A 14,649-nucleotide genomic window follows, 5' to 3' on the forward strand; every position below is an offset into this window, starting at 1 on the left:
CAGTATCACATCAGAGTTTAGTGAAACCACAGATTGAAGTCTATGGGAAATTTTGGCAGATGAAATTAGAGCAGGAATTTGTCCATAGGGTTGTCTTCCAAGAACCATTACTGACTGTGTATGTTGTGAAGTCTAACAAGGATACTGTAGGACCAAATATACTTCTAGTTTTGCAATACTAAATAACTGTCTTAATACTTTCTTTATTCCTTTCTTTAAAAAGTAAAGGCTCACCCCATCTTTTTTGTCTCTTTCTAGTGCTCCGTGAAGAAATTCCATTGAGACATCCTCATTTTCATCCAGCCACTGAATGACAAATGGTTCAAACCACCTGAAAATTAAAAACAATTTTTTAAAGTAAAGTAAGTACATTTCATAAAGATCCTGAGAGGAGAGATGCCATACCACCCAGCAGTTTGGCACCTTGTGTCTTCACATCTGTTCTAGTTGCTAAAAGGTCTATCATCCTAGAAAAACTTTTGTCACCAGAGACACTGTGGCTACCAAAAGGTCTTCCAGGCTTCAGTTTCACAATACTCTAACTGGTATACCCTAGTGTTGCAAAATTAGCAGTAGCCGCCAGAGAAATGTGTCCATGTTTTGCAATGGATCATATTCTGCACCTTTTTTTTACTTTAGAATGTGTCTTTTATCAGTATTGGTTCTCGCTTAACATTTATTTTTTATTTGTATGTGAAATAACTTGGATAAAACTTTGCTTTAATAAAACATCAGCTGTGTTTTATTTTTCTTTAGTTTATTTAAAAGAATTTTAACCCAATAACAGGCCCCAAACTATCTCGGCAAATCAGCAGACTTACAGAAGATTAAGGAATGAGATTAAGGATAGCTCATATAAAAGGACTGGACTGAATGTATTAATTGCAGGAGGAAAGGCAAAAATGAAAACAGCAGCTTAATATTAACCCAATGCAGTAAGAATAATTTCAGTAGTATATCCTATTAGCATTGAGTATGAAACAAATGCAGGGGCCTATAACTAATGCTGCTGCCGTTCCCACATTTTGTACCTTCCTCAGGCATTTTCTGACCAAAATATTTTGTCATCTATGAAGACCTGCACTTACAATACTTGAATAAAGCATCCTATGAAATAGCTAACTGCATTTTTAATACCTGGACTATTTCATTTGATAGAATGAAGAATTAAAGAGGACAAAGTGCAAAAAGTAAAGAGTTGTCAGTGGCGTGCACCATGAGATCTTGCACAAACGTAAGCATAAATATTTGACCAAAATAAACCTTGCATCAAGCCCAAACTCACGGGAGACTTCCCTATACACTACTTACAGAGAGTATTCAGGCACTGCATCCTTGAAAGCAGAGAGTTCTCTCACATATTCATTATAAAACCATTTCACTTTGAAGTGCAAATTCATATAATCTGTGCTTTTGCATAACCGCTGCTTTTCATGTTCTGTAATAGAAGGAGTTGAAATAAAAGCATGTAATAGCATTCTAACAGTAAATAACACACTTGTGCCTCAGTGCACTAGTGACATAATAATACAGTATTTGAATTTTAAAGCACAATTGGTTTGATTTTTTTTAGAGGTAGTAGTATGCACAGTTTCAACCTTTAGGTTCTGAGTACCCTTAGGAAAAACAAACCAAAACAAAGACCAGACCACAAGTTAGGCTTTTCAACGCTCTTCACTACAGTGAGGAAAACCCACAAATTTTCTGACTTCCTGTTCTTTAGATTCTGCTTTGGTTGTTACAAAATGGTTAAGCAGCTGTGTCAAGTGTCAAGTTAGAAAAGACAATTATAGCTGTGTAGTAGCCAAATGAATGAAATGCCAGTCCTATATGAATCTGTGAAATCTGCATTAGTAAATGGCCTGCATTTATCACATATAGTTAAGAAAAAGAAAGAGGAAACAACTCCGCAGCTCTGCAGCCATCTGATTTATACATGGCATAAGTAGAAAAGCTGGTTTAAAAAAGTGTTTTTGAAAATTTTCAAATGGGCTTCTCCACCTTCTCAGTGTCCTCCTGTTTTCAACATACTGGATATGCAGATGTTCATGGATGACAGGAGTCATGGAGCCACCTGTAACCACTTCCTGCATTTTTAGTCTGATTTAATTGGTTTGGAATAAATGTCCATCTTTCTCCCAGGATTATGATCCTTATTTTAGTTTATCCACTATGCCCTGGAGTCTTTCCCATCCAGCACTTCAGGCCCTGGAGAGCTCCATTCTTTCATTCCCTTAGCTAACAGACACTTGATCCTTGCTCAAATCTTTCATTTCCTTCTCCCACAGCAGCAAATCATGGATTCACAATCTTGGACAGAGTAATCCTTCCTTCACTTACTGCTCACAGCTTCCTAGAATCTCCACAGATCTTATCTGTTTGAGGTGTCATGTCACTTGCACATTCTTCCTTAAGCAAAAGACTAATGTCTTTTCCCAGCTCCCTTAAAAAGTGACCTAATAGAGATGGTTGGCAGGAATGACGTTCTTGTGTAAATAGTATGTATTAAGAACTTACCTCTTTCAAACCTCCTTTTTGCTCCTTATTTCCACTTGCATCATAACATAGTATTACACAATTTTTTCATACATATTTGGATGTGAACCTGATTTTATAGAACAGTGGGAGCATCCCCCATCCTCTATCATATACACACCTGAATATACCACTCCGTTTTCTGTCAGTGCAAATGCCCTGTGAAATACACATTCTGTGTTTTTCAGATCTGACCATGTACATTAAAAGGAAATTTTTAGTTTTATTATTACACCAAATCAGCATTCCATTAATATCACTGTGCCATACAAGAAATAAGTGTTTCACAAGCATATCATTATGCAGCGAATTACTAAGTTTTGTGGGAATCATCTTATTAAGTGCCCCTGTGGGCTCTTACTCCCTTTTTAGCAATGTGTTAGCATTTTCACCTTCAGCGCCTTTTCATTACACTCCAGAAAAGCCAGTAAATCAGTTTCTGTCTAAATATTGCATTTGTTCATGCCCAGTCGCTACTTGAGAGTACTACAAATTCTCCCTAGCATAATATCATGGGTTACTAGCCTTAAATAGAACCACAGAAAGATGTATGCCTACTCTCATGGTTCTTACTTTCTACAGACCTGAGGAATCTTATTTTTTTATTCTGGTAGGAGTTTTTCCACAATCTATTATTGTAGACAGCTAGATGACCAAACATTTGCTCAATAAAAGGTAGTTCTTAGAAGTGAGTCCAGTCTTTGACTGAGCACAATTATCTTACTGCTATCAAATTCACTGCATATCTACTGCTTAAGTAATTAAGAAAAATCTGTCTTATATTGCATCCCAAAAGAGAGGAATTTCTGAAATGAATAGCATTTTTTCATGCAAGCGTTGCATGAATGGGTTATTAGATTATACAATGCAACTTAAGAATGTTTGCTATAGTATCACAAACCAAGGAAATGTTTATTTCAATTTTAGAAATGGGCTGCTGCCAATAATGGGCAAACTTGTCCAGGAGGGTACAACTTATACCATACCATTCATTGATATTTTATTTTTTTAAGTTAAGATCTAAATTATAACACATTAGAAATGAGCACAAAGTCATTCATGAACAATTGAGGTTTTTTTCTCCAGGCTGTTATACCTTGGAAAGAATATTTAAAATGAGTGTCTTAGGATATTACTTGTAGCTACATATAAGTGAAAAATGCATCCTCGATTCCTAATACTAACCTATGAGAACATCAGAAAATGCTTCACATGATCTACAAAGTCATTTTGTATCCATGCGTATTACCTCTTCAGTTTATATAAACCAAAAAACAAAGGAAACAAGTGCCCATATGAGTCAGCCCATGACAATTTTAACTGGATGACATTAGATAGGTTTATCCACAGTAACCATGGATTTTGGTTAGAAAGCATAGGAACATCACTGTAGACGTTCTGAATTTAGATTAGGACCCACGGATTGCTTTCTTAATTTCCAAAAAACTTGCACAAGTTAATGCAGATGTGAGACAACACAGGATATAGGTATGCAGTTTGGAGAGCTGTGTCTTTTTTCCTGGAAGGAAAGCTGGCACCATGTTTTCCTACACAGATATATCAATTTTGGACTTTCTGGAAGACAGATGTAGTAGCTGCACAATACAACTCTTTCTAAATAAGTCCGCTCTTGCTTTGCAAAATTATAATACTGAGTCAGTCTTGAACTAAACCTGCCAATTGTATGCTCTGCAAATGTGCTCAGCAGAGATTATAACAGAAATACTAGACCTTTCTCATAACTGATTCTAGATAAACTGAATCTCCAGTATAGTAAACCTAATATTATTAACCTTTTTTTTTTTTGGTGCTGCTACTTTTATGAAATGTTCCTTGTAGTGCAGCGTATTTTTATAAGCATGTATTAGTCTACTGTGTTTCATAACAAGGACATTTGTAGTTCCCATTAGTGATAATGACACATTATTCTATATTACTGTATCATGTATCAATGAAAAAAATACTGGTAAGATTTCTGTAATCTGTGCGTATGGGGCACTTTAGCTGCTCTTATCTATCGCAGTTCCAGTAAAAGTATCTTTTTTACAGTATTGATTACACTGTGGGTTTTTTTTTAATATCTCCTTAGGGATAATGCTCTACTGCACATATACTTTCCACAGGTTTGCAGTAATAGACATTGTAACTGCAACTACAATGAAAACTGTATAAAGTGTCATTCCATCTCAGTTGTTCAAACTACAATTCCAGGAACATGTTTAAGAAGACTTCCAGCAAGCAACAACACTGAGGAAAAAAAAAAAAAAAAATCTTCTGTTCAGGTGCTGTTTGTGTAACCAGGAAAGAAGAGTTTTTTGTTGTTGTTGTTTTTTTTTTTAAAAGACTGTTACGTGGAATGCATTAATATAGTGATGAAATCAGCCATGGACCTGGTGACACTGTATCTAGCAAATAACCTAATTGCAGGCAATTGTTCTTTTACAGAAAAATGTATAAAGACGCATTGTAGGCAGAACTATAATCCAAGATACTTTCCTCACAGGACTGTGACCAAACAGCAATACTTTGGAATCATGTTTGATTTCTTGATCATTTTTCCAGGAATTGCTACAGAAAGCTGACAAGATTTTCTTAAGGCAGCAAACAAAAAGAAACTGCAATACAACTATTTTTTTTTTTTTGTCTGATGTTTGTAGTGTCATAGTATTTTATCAATAAAGTCAGTAAAGATGCCTTATTAAGCAGGAACATCTACATGGCACTAAAGAAATAATGCCATTTAACAAACTGGAATAGAATCTCATTCACTACAGAATCCTTTTTCCTTTTTAACCTTGAGGTAATAACATCACTCTGAGTATCCATGTGGATGTACAAGTTGCTAAAAAAGGGTAATCTAACAACCTTTATAAAAGATAAACTTTCAAAATATTCAGGTAATCAATCTGAAATTTTGTTCAACTCTAATTTTCCCTTATTTGGGTACAAAAGCTAAGAGCAAATTTTTTTTCTACAGCAGTTTCCTAGCCACTGTTTTTTGTAACAACATACAGTTAAACTGCTTGAAGGATTCTAATGAGGTGGTTTTAAAGAATATCTAAAATCCTTATGAACAAGAACTGCAAGAAGGAAATTTGTCTGTAAAAAAATGAAAAAAATTACTAGATATACATAAATACATATGAATATCTAACAAAAAAAAAGCTTGTCCAGTTTCCAGGCTTTACAGATAATGTTTCAGAGATTAATAACTACTACAAAGAATATTTATGTGTAGCAAATTAATTATATCACAATCAGTTGGTTTGTTACATACATGCTATTGCACTACAGTTTATTAAAATGGAAACGATGGAGACTAAGCATAAGGGAATTGTGTTTGGATTAACTGCAAGATTTCCCATCAAAACTCAGATGCTACTTTCAGCCATTGTGACATAATTCCATATTATTTGCAATAATTACTTAGCAATTGTTCTAGGAACTACCAGCTGCATATTTTACCTATTTCTTTAAGAACTGCTGTTTCAGAAAACTTACTATTTCCAAACTTTCAGTCGTATAATTGGGAAGTATATGCATGGTACAAACTGAGTATGGTTAGTGGAAGAGCTCTTAAGGAAGTCCTATGAGGAATGATATTGATGAGTATGAAGTAGTATTCCTCCCTCTGAATCACTGTGGAAACATTACACCAGTATGATGCACCCAAGTTTTGGATAAAAGTAGAAGTTAATGTTTTGGGTACTTGATCCCAATGCAATTTCCCTACAGTACAGGAGTTGGTTGCTATGCCATTGCCTCTTTTAATAAGGGTATTATGCTTATAGTGCTCCAGAGTTAATCCCTGTACCACTGAAATGAACTGGAAGACTCTGATTGAATGTAACATTGGATCAGGCCACAAATGAAGAAAAATGTAAACTCAAAGTTCATAACTGATTTAGAAGGAAACGTTACATTCTACTAGACATCTCATCCCAGGGTTCTTGTACTTTGCTAAAGGCAGTGGAAGTCACTGGTTATTAACTGAAATGCAGAGCAGGACACAACTAATTGATAATTATGTATAATTTACATTGATTTTGATAATGTGAAATACTACTGGCCTTTCTAAAAGGGCTCTTTGTGTCAAGATAAATATAATAAACCAAAACCCGAAAAACTTCTGTCGTTACCTCCTTTTTTGGATTGCACTTACAAGAGATTTACAACTAAGAAACCCCTCTAATTCTTTTGAAAATATACTGTGTCTTTCATTAGACTTCTACATATTCAATCTTTTCTCTGCGTTTACTTGGAAATTTTCACCAAAATATATCTGAACACTTCACAAACATAATGGATTTCACCTTGAACATCTCTATGAGGTGATTAAGCTGTGCTATTACATTTTACAAATGGGAAACTGAGGTATAGGGAGACCAAACGAATGTACTAAGGGAACACACATAAATTATGAAAGGCAGCGTAGATCTTGTTCAAAGATTTCTTAACCACAGAGTCATACTTCCTCACTGAACAGAGACCAGGGGAGGAAGGCAGACTGTTTCATTCTGAATTGTGAGGAAAAAAATGGATTTACTGTTCTTTTTTGTCTTCTTGCCTGCAGTGAAAGTGGGCTAATGAATCCTTGACTTAATGCAGTGCACTTTAAAAGCTGATATAACATTGCCCTTTATATTCGAGCAGGAGCTCTCAAAGGGAGAGACCATTTGCTCAGAGTGCTCTGTTTTGCTTCACATTTCACAGCAGGTTCAAGTGAGTTAAGGGCCACTTGCATTGCATCTGAAAAGGCAGATCTGTACATTGCTTTCTGGGAGAGGTAAACTGCTTATGGGAACTTCAAGGGCATCAAATACCAATGTTACATACTACCTAAGGGACGCAACGTGTAATATCATGAGGGATGTGTGAATCTGCTGCAAACAACCTTATTTTCTACTACAAAACATTGCATTTGCCATTTTTTTACCTACTGTGTTATATTGCCTAAACATTTCAAATTACTTTAGGCAAATTAACTTTGATATTTTCTTAACATTACTTAGTTGCTTTTTTTACTCCTTATTGAAAATTTAGCCTATTAGTCCCATCAATTAATTACTACTTCACAGCCAAATAATTCCAAAAAAGTTCCGGAAAAGTGGATGGGTATATCACAAACAGGGCAACTCAAGATGCAAGATATGCAGCTTGATTAAGCACAAACTTGCTCTGTCCTGCCTGCAACTAAGACAAAGAAAAATGCCAGTACAGCAAATAATTTAATAAGATCAACTTCAGTATAACTTTTACCCTTCAATATCACATCAGAGTGAAATTTATGTACCATGAAAACTAAGCAGATCAATAATATTCAAAGAACAAACACTCAGAGACAAAATTCTGTCTTTGGATATACACAGCTACTACTGATTACAGGAGAAAATAAACAATTGCTTCCAAGGACTGAAATAATCTGTATTGTGCTTTTTTACTGTTAGTGGAATTCTTGCTATGTACATGAATTGACCATAGAAAGCCTAAGGAAATGCAGGCTATGAATGGAGCAGAAGAAATTGTCCATCCTATCTGATATGAGACATATAATGATGATTAAAGCCCTGCTTCTGAATAATATGGTGGAAATTTCAAATACTCCGTACCGAAGTTTCAACATTTATTCAAAGTAATCACATAATCAGAAAGTAATAAAAGAGGAAAAGTAATGCTGGTATAGAAATCCAATTTACATTGATTACGCTTTCATAAACCTCCAATATGTATAAAAATTGCAAAATAAAGAGAGAATATACATGCTTCTTGGAAACCACTGCTTCTCGGGAAATGTTATCACATAATTAATTGCTATATTATAATGCTTGAATCTGGGAGGAAAAAGAGAATAAAGGTAATAAAGGCAACCTTAACTGTATTGGGTCTTAGCTGCTGAATACTCAGCTTTGCATCTTCAATATAATTGTTGTGACAGCTTACTTTCACTTACTTATTGTTTCATTTTTTAAAAATATATCTTTCCATGAAGGAAACATTTAGACTTGATTCTCTGCTTTTTGGCTCATCACAAGAGGGCAAAGTGAGCATAAAACATTACCAAATAGGCATGGTAGGATTTTATAAGCAATTAGTACAATGAAGTACAAAACAGGAAGAATCAGGCAGCAAGATAAATGTGAGGCTGCACTTTAATAATTACCTGTGTTGTATCTGGCTCTGCCTGTAAAGCAGAAGCAAAGGCAAAACCACAGAGGTGTTCTCTAATTGTTACCCAGCAAATTGCACTTAAGGCTTATTAAAAGATAATGTTGAAAGAAGCATTTTTAATGGATTTATCCTATTCTCCTGGGAGTGCTGGAACCAGTATCAACTGTTTAGCTTAGAACTAATGCACTTGCCCATAAGGGGAAATTTGCCTGTGTATCTATAGGAGAAAAAAGACACCAGTGAATCTCCATATGTGAAAAAGTCCTGAAAGTAAAAGACCAAGTCTTCAACTTAATAAAAGAGAGGCTGGGAGAAGAATAGTTGTTTGCTGTATAAGGAAAGCTTTTATGAAGTGTCTTAGTGTGAAATTTAAGAATAGGCAGGATTAAAAATAGCATGCGGGTTGCTTGTTATTTTAAATTTTCTTTTACTCAAATGTTTTATTCTACTTGATAAAGAAAAATATTTTAAGAAAGCTGTCATTGGTTACTGTTTCTAAAAGGAAAGAAGTCCAAAATATAAGTGGATTCACAGGGTGATTAGCTCACAGAATTCATGAAGAGGTGCAGTAGCTAGGTTCCACTCTTACTGTGTGAATATTATGCAGATCCACTCTGACAGAGACAAGGGGAAGAAAGCCCTCAAGAAATAGGATGGGAAATTCAAGCCCTAGCTGCTGGACTACATGACTGCATTAGGGGAATGTTCTGTAAGAGGAAAAGGATGAACCTTTTCTCCAACCAGCAGATGCAGAACTGCACTAAACAATGCAGGTCCTTTAAGTGCCTTTCTGTGGGGACAAAGTCACAATTTTGCTTGATTTATTATTTTTTTTTTTCCCCAGCCATAAAATTGCTTCAGACAAAAGACATAACTCTAGTTTTTGTAAAAATGTGAGTTGCAATGAAGTTGTATGATCTTACTGGTGAAGAACAGTAATCAAGGACAAGAAGAAAGAACAGGCAAATTATTCTTCTGGGCTGAGATACCTAATAAACTACAGAGGAAATCTTGACTGCCCCTTGCTATAAGACAGCTCTCTTCCTGCTCCCATAGGATATATATAGCCCCTTCAGCTGAACAGAACACTTCTCCCTTACTTGCATACTCAAGTCATTGTTTTGCAGAAAGGACAGGGCCATGTGAGCTATAAATAACCCATAATTATTAATCAATGTAGAGTTCATTTAAAGCATCATTTACAGTCTAACATCCTATCTAGCATGGTAGTACTAGTACATGTTGACTAGCAAAATTGTCTTGCTCACAATTAGGCAACGTTCAGGAAAAGTTTATACACAAATGTTTTACAATCAGTGACTGCTTGGGTAAGAGCTAATAACAATGTTTCAGAACAAGATTAATACTCAGTGGTTAAAAGAAGATTAAATAAGGCCAGAACTTTCATTATTAAATATATGGGGCAATATACACTGCTAATATTGAGTGACAACTTTAAGACTAAATAATGAAGTCAGGCATTCACTGATGCACTACATTTTTTCTAGTAACATCCGGCACGATGAATACACCTACACTCAGACACAAAGAAGCTTTAACTTATTAAGATTACCGTAGACTTGTACTGCAGTATTAACACTTAGTAGTTCTTATTGTTCTGATTATGGTTCAGTATGTAAATGCAAAGAAAATGGGTTAGGGAATGACCAGATGATATAGTGGGCAAGTGCCCAAGGGCAAGGTTGTACCATACTAGAGATCTCTGAGGTAGTTCCAAGTAAGATGATACATTGAGACAGCACAATACAATGCCATGAAGAAATATTAACTTAGCTCCTGGGAGCAGTTCTGTCCACTTTATCTGTCTTAATTAGTGGGCCTAATTAACTTCAACAAAATAGTGCCATTTGGTATGGCTACAGTGCTTTTTAGGCAAGCCTGGGGATCTCTGTGTTGCGTGTGATAGGTACTCAACTAGATTCTCATACTCACAAAGCTCAGCCCTGCAGTACATAGAGTGTGTAGCTGCTGTTATCAACGGCATTGTCTGTTATGCTGACCAAAGAACATTTCTAACTCCTCTCTTCCTCCAACTGTGTCACATTCAATCTTATTGATTATCTGCCAAAGGAAAGTTTATTATTCACCCCAACTGTAATCTCCTTGCCTTTGCCTTTACAGTGTCTCCGAATCCCCCATGAGACTACCTATGACTCTCTATTCCTCAGGTCTCTGGAAAAATGAGGATGGAATAGATCTGTTGAAATGTGTTGAAATGCAGAATGAGATTCACCAAAATGAAAAGGTTTCATATTTTGATACCAATGAAACCCTGCATTTTGGTGGATTTTCCCTTCCATAATCTCAGCCCCACCTTCCCAAATCCGCTCTGTAGTCTCCCTCTAAGCCAAGGCTATATTCTGTCTTAAGGGGAACTTTGTAAATTGTAAAGCTGGAGTAAATATAGACTTGAAATGTGCCACTGAATGGTGTGACCTTTCTCTGGGCAGCATTAGCCTTTTTGTTTTTTTTTTCTATGCTGTGTCTGTGCTCAGCGTCAACTCATGGACCTGCCTCTTCTCTTTCAAATCACTTTATCAGCTTCTCTCATGAAAGAGGAATCTGTCAGAGAAACAGGAAGATGATGTCTGCTTAGGCATTGAGGACAACAGCAAATTTAAAAAGCAAACTTATGTTAAATGCATAAAATGGTGTAATGACTTTCTTGTTCTCCTATTTTTATAAGGACTGACACTTCAGAATCTTAGCTTTGCAGGATTGTCTATTGCTATATTTACACAGCAGCTAATTCATTGCTGGCCTGATCCTGGTCTTGACTTCTGGCCACTACCAGAATTAGATTATCATAATAACAGCAATTAGAACGTTCTCTTTCTAACAGACTGGATAGCTTTGGACATTTGATCTGACCTATTCAAAAGTGAGAGATACGAAAGATCTGAAAAAGACATTTCTAAGGATGTAGAATAAAAAAGATACTTTTGTAATTGCACGTCTAATTTTAGCTCATTACTCTCTCATCATCTTTTAGCCTTCGCATCTTCATACTTGGAAAGGAAAAGATTTCTTACCATATGAAGTAACAAATCACTTGCACTGCTAGTGAAATTCTCTCTCTGTTCTTATTTGTTTGTACCATATACAGAATAATTTGAGGACCAGACAGTACAAAAATTTTAACATCCTATAAGCTCAGATGTGCTCGTGTAAACTAAATGCCAAACAACAGTTTATAGTGTACCACACACAAATCACTCTTGCTTCATGAATAACCTGTAAAGAAGAAGAAAAAAAAAAAAAAGTGCCAAATCTAATGAAGTCAGTTCTTGAAAAGAAACATGTGATACCTTCTCCATGCAAAATATATACATGAAAGGAATCCCAAGCTCTTTAGATCAGAAAAAAAATTAGAACTGGTGTGGACTTAATTTGTTAAAGTTTGCATAAAACTTTTGATACTCTGCAAAGGCTAAACATTGTTATTAAATTAAAATGGAAGAAAATCTAGAATGAAATTATGAACTCAATACCAGATTTTAGTACAGTTTTGTTTGCAAGGCATGTCAGCTTGGCACAGTGTAGCCCTGATCTCAGCAGCGGCGGAGACTTGACCTGTGGTTTGGGATGTCCTTTCCTCCCTCACCCCAAAAGCGAGATGTTTCCCCCGACAGCAGCCATCTACCCTGTCACATGCAAATACGCTGCCTTGGTATTCATAGAGACACGCAGCCGCTGTACTCTTCTCTAGCAAAAGGCCACTGCTGCGGAAGCTGCTGTTCCCTCTATCTTCTCCATGTCACAACAGCAGCCTCCTAGCTAGACTGTTCTGGGCAAGAATCAAGGGAGAAGATGAGGCAGAGGTGTGCAATGAGTGCTGGTGCCTGGCTCACAGTGCCTAATGGCTCCTGTTACAAAGGAGGTAGGCAGCACTGCTGAAGAGCAGCAATTCTCCCCAGCAGCAGCTCCATATATCCCCTGAGCAGATACAGGAGGCATTCAGCTGTACAGCGAGAGGACATAGCCTAAACAGCCATTCTGATCTGCTCTCAGGAAAAAGGGAAAAAGGAATGTGAACTGGATGTTCCAGTATTGGTCTTCTGTTAGAAAACGGAGTTATGACATACTCATTTCCTGAATTTAAGCTGATGGGAGTGGCTGGATAAATTCAGGAACATATAAGGTGGGAAAAACCAGACGCAGGATCTTAGATAAGCTAATTTAATCTTTTATCAGATCAGCAATCCTTTTGCAAACAGTGTTGGACTATTTCATTGCTTCTTGATTGGATGCAGAAAGGAATCAACTTTGTAACACAAAAGATGCTGCTTCAGGAGATTAATACTAAATTGAATCAGGCAAAGATTGCAATCGCAGCCCTGGACACTACATGTGAACAGATGGTAGCCTATGTTAATAACTTGGAAGGCGAGACTGGCATAGCAGAATGCAATGCATTTTAATGAACCCCATTAAAACCATGAGGATCAACTGTGACCGTATTTAGGGGCTTGCTCCTAATCTTGTAGAATTTGAAGCAAAAAGTTTTATTGCCATTGAAGAATCAAACTCAGTTTGTACAATATCCATGGAAAGAATTAATGATTTAAAAACCAGCAAAGCTGGAGAGAGAAACAGCAATGCTGATCTATATTTTGTGACTAGATTTATTGAGGTTCCTGTTTAGGAATGAAACCATAGAAGATGAAATTTTGTATATTTATAATAATTTATAATTAATTTCAATTTCCTTTAATTATTATTTATATACAGGAAGTATTTTGCGACTGATTCTGGGAATGACTTAGAATTTCTAATGACAAAAATGGCATTTACTCTCCTCAGAAAGACAGTATCCACAGCAACACAGAGATGAGACCAAAACCAGGGACTGGTTTGGAATAGATGTAGAAAGTCAAGTGCCTCCTAATGAGTCCTCTATATCTCTCTCTGCAGAATTAGGATAGTAGCATTAGTATTTGTTTTAAAGTTCTGATCCAGCCCAACTGTCCACACTTCATCTATTGTATAATTAACTCCTCCTCAAGAGCTTCCTGTTCTATTCTTTACAAACAAGAAACAAACCCTGGCTTGATCTGAAGCTGTCTTTTGAGCGATCAGTATGCTCTACTTAGCAAATAGAGTGAATTTTGTGAATTATCTTGTTGCAGTACAGAATGTTTATAGTTCAATGGCTAAAAGACTACAAGCACTGGGATGCTTAGGGATGGCTGCGTGCAGAGTGTAACTATAGATTCAAAGTTATGAAAGCATGACAATATAATGGCTATCAGAATTTCTTATTAATCTGTGCTAGCTATCTAAAAGTGCAATCACAATGCTGAGTTGCTGAACAAGCCATCTTCTAATACCTGTTCCTGATTTACAGCCTCTCCAAATATAAGGTTGTTCTCACTGATGTAACCAGGAATATGTCCTAACCCAAAATAGTGGCTTTCATTTGGTCTTCATGCTTCTCAGCTCTGACTTCACTGATCACTCTCAAAGGGTGATCTCCTGCCTGACATTAGCTTTCTCAAACTTGCACTTTTGATTCACTCTGACATGACTATAGAACATCTCCTTCAAATATTAGTTTGAACATCTCTTCTCGTACCCTCATCTTAGATTTGATTTCTCATGTCTTCTGTTGTCGTTCTACATATAATCACTGCTCCTGTACTTCCTTCCTTCCCGTCTTTTTCTTCTGCTGTGTTTAGTGTGCAAATTCCACATTCAAATAATATAATTAACAAAATAAAGTAACACAACAGCAGATGAACAAAATAATTCTTCCATTAATAGCCATTCTAGTCACTCATCTTTTCTCTCTTTTTCTTTTTCATCATAAAAATCTACAGTATGATCGAAGTACCACCACACTGATATCACATTAGACATTCTGGAGCAAATAATATAGACATTAATCTTCAAGTATTTTTTTCTTTTACCCTTTATCTCTGTTGA

At 36.1% G+C, this 14,649-nt stretch overlaps 1 protein-coding gene across 6 annotated transcripts in view; it reads right to left on the reverse strand.

Annotated features, from left to right (window-relative positions):
- UNC13C (unc-13 homolog C) overlaps positions 1-14,649 on the reverse strand; it is a 201,965-nt gene that overhangs the window by 46,874 nt on the left and 140,442 nt on the right. For all 6 annotated transcript variants that reach the window (XR_003923374.1, XM_041123662.1, XM_041123660.1 and 3 more), the window contains 2 exons: positions 1,312-1,438; positions 235-331 (listed from right to left, as the gene is read on the reverse strand). Coding sequence is in view for 5 of the 6 variants with exons in the window: in XM_041123662.1 (XP_040979596.1) it covers positions 235-331; positions 1,312-1,438 (224 nt within the window). In the remaining variant the exon portion in view is untranslated. The remainder of the gene's footprint in view (positions 1-234; positions 332-1,311; positions 1,439-14,649) is intronic.

This window comes from Aquila chrysaetos, chromosome 5, assembly GCF_900496995.4.
Source record: "Aquila chrysaetos chrysaetos chromosome 5, bAquChr1.4, whole genome shotgun sequence".
In the NCBI taxonomy this organism is placed as follows: domain Eukaryota; kingdom Metazoa; phylum Chordata; class Aves; order Accipitriformes; family Accipitridae; genus Aquila; species Aquila chrysaetos.